Here is a 6117-nt window from a genome sequence, read left to right on the forward strand (position 1 = left end):
CACACACACACACAGACGAGTGAGTGCGCTGACTTCCGGATATGAATGGAATGAGCCGCAGGCTATCATCTTAATGAACAAGATATTGAGCATACAAGCTGAACAAATGTACAGTGAACCCTCGTCATTTATGATAACGCGTTGCAGGTTTTATGTGTATGTAAAGACACGTTGTTGTTGTTTTCACTTACACACACACACACACACACACACACACACACACACACACACACACACACACACACACACAAAAGAAACAAAAAGTCAGAATTCCAAATGCAAAGTCATTTTATTGCCATGAGGACATTGCCATGCTGTATTTTCATATAAATTTGACAAGTTATGTCAATCTCATAATGTCTCGTAATGCACTGACTTAATTGCTTTGAAAAATATGACGTTAGTCTGTAAATATCATGACTCTTAACATAAAGTTTTCTGGGACGAAAAAAATATATTGTTTTAGATTTTTTTTTTCCTCGTATGACTTACCGGTAATTCCCCCAGCATTGTGATACTATTCTTGTATCATTATTTTTCTTATGCACTGTGCATTGTTTAAATATGTATTTATAGAATTATTTTTCCCCCCACTCAACTTAATTGTCACAACTTTGTGACTTTAATCTTGTAACGTAACAATCCCCTCTCCCCATAATTACGATTTTTCAAAAAAATTCTTGTTAGCGTAGCCCTAACATTTGTGCAAGTTGATTATCCTCTTTAAACATTCATCTAGAGTTCTCTCAACTTTTTCAAACCTGAACTGATGAATTTATAACCAGCAGCCTGTGAACAAAGGTCGATTTATTCACAGTTCAACAACAAGAAAACATAATTCAGTTGACGCTGTTTAAAAAATAAAAAAAGTACTGTACTGTAATAAATCAGATAGTCAAAACAATGGGTGATATTTTGTGATTGAGTCTAGTCAAGAGTATAGATGTTCTCCTGAACAGGTCTTCTCATCCTGATCTCGTAGATGATGTGAGGAGGTTCCTCACTTGAAAAACTGAAAGAGAGAAATCTACCATCAAATCCTGCTTCTTCCATCAATCCTCCTAATGTTTACGTCGGCGAAAGTTCGAACACCCCACAAAATAGAGTGGGTTTGAAAAAAAATGGTGTGCTCACCAGCCGCTCCGTCTGTATAACCCACCTGCATGAGAAAAGACGACATTCAACATTCCAGTTCACATTCTTCATTCAGGAAGCATACTGACTATAACGGTGACGATGAGTACGAAAACGTACGCTTGAAGGCCAGAGAAAGGAAAACGGCAGCCAACGTTATCAGCACGGTGAGAGAGAGTGACAGGACAGGAACGTTGACGTGAAGGGAGAGTGTTGCGGAAGGGTTCACCACCTGAGAGGCAAAAAGTTTTTGTAGCGAGCTACTTATTCCATCTGAGCTTGCTACATACATTATCTACTTCCGCAAACTAATTTTCATAACTAGCTACTTGGTTTCGTTATCAACAGTATTTATCTCAGTTACTTAGCTTATCAATTTTCATACCTGTATAACTATCTTTGCTGGCTACTTAGTCTATCTGTTTTTGTAAACTAGTTTTTGTAACTAGCTACTGGTCTAACAATCCAGCTATCGTAGCTAGCTATTTAAGTTATTTACTTTTGCAAAGTAGACCTACATAACTTAATCTCTCTATCTGTAGGTTACCTATACCTGGATCTTCGCTAGTAACTAAGCTGAACTAGTTTTAGCAAACAAGTTCCCGCAAGACTGACTGCTTACTACGTGTCTCGATCCTTAACGTAACCCGAAAGTGTGCTTCATTTTCAAAACTCCTTCTACTGCAAATGACAAAGTCATAATATAATGTTACTCACCGTGATGGTGGTGGAGTGCAGAATTGTTGAGTTCCTCTTGACAAGGTCGAGCTGAGGTGACCGCGGCAGTGTTTGCCTGTTAACTGCCAAAACACAGAGTGGAAAAAAAGTGACAGAGAGGGACAGAAGAGATTAAAAACACGTATTTAAACGAATAACTATGTGCATTAGGTAAACATTGAACAGAAATTTTAATTTGCTACAATTGTAAATCAAAGGAAATCACGTGGTTAGACAGTGACCTACCGTGCTAGTTAGCCTGCTAGTTAGTTAGATAGGTGAAACATTATAATACAATCGAGGAGGTTCCTCACTTGAAAAACTGAAAGAGAGAAATCTACCATCAAATCCTGCTTCTTCCATCAATCCTCCTAATGTTTACGTCGGCGAAAGTTCGAACACCCCACAAAATAGAGTGGGTTTGAAAAAAAATGGTGTGCTCACCAGCCGCTCCGTCTGTATAACCCACCTGCATGAGAAAAGACGACATTCAACATTCCAGTTCACATTCTTCATTCAGGAAGCATACTGACTATAACGGTGACGATGAGTACGAAAACGTACGCTTGAAGGCCAGAGAAAGGAAAACGGCAGCCAACGTTATCAGCACGGTGAGAGAGAGTGACAGGACAGGAACGTTGACGTGAAGGGAGAGTGTTGCGGAAGGGTTCACCACCTGAGAGGCAAAAAGTTTTTGTAGCGAGCTACTTATTCCATCTGAGCTTGCTACATACATTATCTACTTCCGCAAACTAATTTTCATAACTAGCTACTTGGTTTCGTTATCAACAGTATTTATCTCAGTTACTTAGCTTATCAATTTTCATACCTGTATAACTATCTTTGCTGGCTACTTAGTCTATCTGTTTTTGTAAACTAGTTTTTGTAACTAGCTACTGGTCTAACAATCCAGCTATCGTAGCTAGCTATTTAAGTTATTTACTTTTGCAAAGTAGACCTACATAACTTAATCTCTCTATCTGTAGGTTACCTATACCTGGATCTTCGCTAGTAACTAAGCTGAACTAGTTTTAGCAAACAAGTTCCCGCAAGACTGACTGCTTACTACGTGTCTCGATCCTTAACGTAACCCGAAAGTGTGCTTCATTTTCAAAACTCCTTCTACTGCAAATGACAAAGTCATAATATAATGTTACTCACCGTGATGGTGGTGGAGTGCAGAATTGTTGAGTTCCTCTTGACAAGGTCGAGCTGAGGTGACCGCGGCAGTGTTTGCCTGTTAACTGCCAAAACACAGAGTGGAAAAAAAGTGACAGAGAGGGACAGAAGAGATTAAAAACACGTATTTAAACGAATAACTATGTGCATTAGGTAAACATTGAACAGAAATTTTAATTTGCTACAATTGTAAATCAAAGGAAATCACGTGGTTAGACAGTGACCTACCGTGCTAGTTAGCCTGCTAGTTAGTTAGATAGGTGAAACATTATAATACAATCAGAAGATCGCCGCTACAGTAGACAATTTTGAAAACAATTGCTGTGCACAAGTGACAGTTTTTCCTTAAATATGACCATAGATGATGAATGATGAATACAAATTTGGGAAAATACATGAAATCGTTTACCCATGATAGATTCACAGCTAAATTGACCTTCTAAACTTTAATAAGCTAAAACACAGTTGGCAAACTCAAGGTTTGGGGGCCAGATCTGACCCACCACATCATTGTAAAGCAAAAGCAAATCCAGCCTGTCAACTTCCATCATGTTGTTGGGAATTGTCTCACCTGCAGAAGTCGACACCTCCGTGACTTGTGTTGTCGCGGTTGATGTTGTTGACAATGTTGTTGTAGGACTGTTGATCGAAGCTGACAGAGACAAATAAAACAAAAACAAGACCGCCCTGCAGATAGACCTCTAAATGAACAAGTTAAGAAACACATTTGTCTTCCTTTACCCAAAGCAACACACCTTTGACCACCCTCAGGTTCATGATCACCTTCTTGTCATTGAACAGCCCGTCGATGTCCACCCTGCAGCAGTACGGCCCGCTGTCACTCCGTCTCACGTCTGCGATGTCGAGGTCCATTTGTCCTTCGAGGACGTCTCCCGTCAGCCGGTAGCGGTCGTCCGCCTGCAGCAGGATCACAGTTCGTTTGCGTTTTATTGAATTTTTTTTTTTTTATGTGATCTTATGACAAACTGATGATAAACCAATGACAGAAAAGTGTCTTTTTACAGCAGACCTTCCATCAAGCCTTCACCTTGGAGATAACACCGTTCTCATCAGTCTGGATCAGGATGTTGCTGCACCAGAGGGTCCCGCAGCCGCGGCCCCAGCACACCCGACTCAAGCCGAAACGTTTTACCGAGTATTGACAGGAGAGGGAGGCCACGCCACCTTCGGGCACTTTAAAACAGGAAACGTGAGCAACGCCACCTGCGGTGAGATGCAAATATTGTTTACATGACTTACAATACGGCTAAATTGGATAATTGGTTTACAGAAACATCCATCCATTTATTTTCAAAAGTGCTTGTCCGCCTCCTTCAAGGCTTGCAGGTGGGCTGGATCCCAGCTGACTTTGGGCAAGAGGCTGACTCCACTCTGGAGTGGTTGCCAGCGCACTCATATTCACAACAATGGACAATTTACAGTCTTCCATGAAGCTAACATGCATGTTTTTGGGAATGTGTAAAGAAGCTGGTGGAATACCTCAAGAAAAAACATACAAACTTCAGACAGCAAGAAAATGAGATTCAAACCCGGTACCACATAAGCGAGAAGCAGGAGTGCAAATCACTATCACGCTGAGCTGTCATGTACAATGCATGCAAAAAGAATTCTACCCCAGCAAGTCAACATCCTGATCTGAAGGAGACAAAGAGCTTCTTCAAATCTTCTTGTTGCATGCGTTTGTTGATTTTTTTTGAGTAGACACTGATGTTGTCGTGATGTCATCAGTCAGCATCTCACCTGACAGGAGGAGCAACACGGCGGCGAAGATCTGAGGCGTGAGACGGTGGCGAGCCGATCCGGAGGCCATCATGGTGTGTGTGTGTGTGTGTGTGTGTGTGTGTGTGTGTGTGTGTGTGTGTGTGTGGGTGTGTGTGTGTGTGTGTGTGTTGGGAATAATAAAGACTTCATTGATTCGTGCTGAATGTTAGCTGTGTGTATTGCACCCTCACAGCTTTATGGTAATTATAAAGATGGCTATTATGTTGTTTTTTTTTTTTGCAAACTCAAATAAAATGTTTGACAAAGAAATGCAACTTTCATATAACAGAATTTCTTCATCGCCGTTAAGTACACTTTGTTCATACACTTGAATTTTATGAAGAAAAGTACTGTACATAAAATATTGGTTGAAATCGAGATAATGGAAAAAAAGTTAAATCAGGATGGGCTGATTGATTCTGATTGGTTTTAATACAGTGGTACCATGAGATACAAATTGTTTTTTCCATAACTTAAGCCATGACTCAAAACACTGTTATCTGAAATCATCTTGCTCCATCCATTAAAATGATTGAAAATTCCATTATTATATGACTGGAAATGTAAAATCTATTCAGCATTCTGATCATTTTCTTTCCTTTCAGTCAGAATCAACCTTTTTGTGTACTCTACTGTGTAAGAAAGAACAAAAAAATTCAGGAATTAAGTGATGGAAAGAAGTATCTGGCGTACAAAAGGAGTTTGTCTCTCTCTCTCTCTCTCTCTCTCTCTCTCTCTCTCTCTCTCTCTCTCTCTCTCTCTCTCTCTCTCTCTCTCCCACACACACACACACACACACACACACACACACACACACACACACTGAATGGTCAACTGTGGCAACGTCACACATGGACAAACCACTCCATTATTCGAATCAAATATCCCCCTTTCACTTAATGTCTTTTCTTTCTTTTATGATACTGAGAGGCATTTTAATGTGACATAATCAAAGGCCACTACAGATGATTTCATGAAATGCAAGATTTTAGAAAAATGGTCATGAGCAGCCGAAATAAAGCCCTCTAATTGGTTAAAACAAATGAAAATGAAAGAAATTAAAACTGGGCCTACATAACAAAAGTTTTAGGTCTCTGTAATGCACTGCAATTATGATACTATTTAGTATTTTAGTATCATACAGCAAACCTGCGATCGGTCACTTCAAGAAATGATTACAGGATGTCATTGGGTTGCATCCTCTAGTTTTGGGGGATATAATGCTTCTTTTTTTCCAAAACCTGTCAATTTAAAACTGTGTTTTCCCATTCTATGTAATGTACAGTGTTTTTCTGTAATTTGTAA

The 6117-nt window shown here is 39.8% G+C and overlaps 1 protein-coding gene across 1 annotated transcript; it reads right to left on the reverse strand.

Annotated features, from left to right (window-relative positions):
- Nucleotides 1-231: 231 nt before the first annotated feature.
- Nucleotides 232-4861, reverse strand: LOC109512340 (hepatitis A virus cellular receptor 2-like). Its single transcript, XM_019863961.1, has 13 exons — nucleotides 4792-4861; nucleotides 4679-4686; nucleotides 4079-4297; nucleotides 3786-3948; nucleotides 3602-3682; nucleotides 3013-3095; nucleotides 2416-2527; nucleotides 2296-2320; nucleotides 2147-2173; nucleotides 1852-1984; nucleotides 1255-1366; nucleotides 1135-1159; nucleotides 232-1012 (listed from the first exon to the last, which is right to left on the reverse strand). The coding sequence occupies exons 1-13, from the start codon at nucleotides 4859-4861 to the stop codon at nucleotides 928-930; spliced, it is 1143 nt and encodes a 380-aa protein (XP_019719520.1). The 3' UTR covers nucleotides 232-927.
- Between the last annotated feature and the right edge of the window lie 1256 nt (nucleotides 4862-6117).

The sequence above is a fragment of the Hippocampus comes genome, unplaced genomic scaffold (assembly GCF_001891065.2).
Source record: "Hippocampus comes isolate QL1 unplaced genomic scaffold, H_comes_QL1_v1.1 scaffold57, whole genome shotgun sequence".
Classification (NCBI taxonomy): Eukaryota; Metazoa; Chordata; class Actinopteri; order Syngnathiformes; family Syngnathidae; genus Hippocampus; species Hippocampus comes.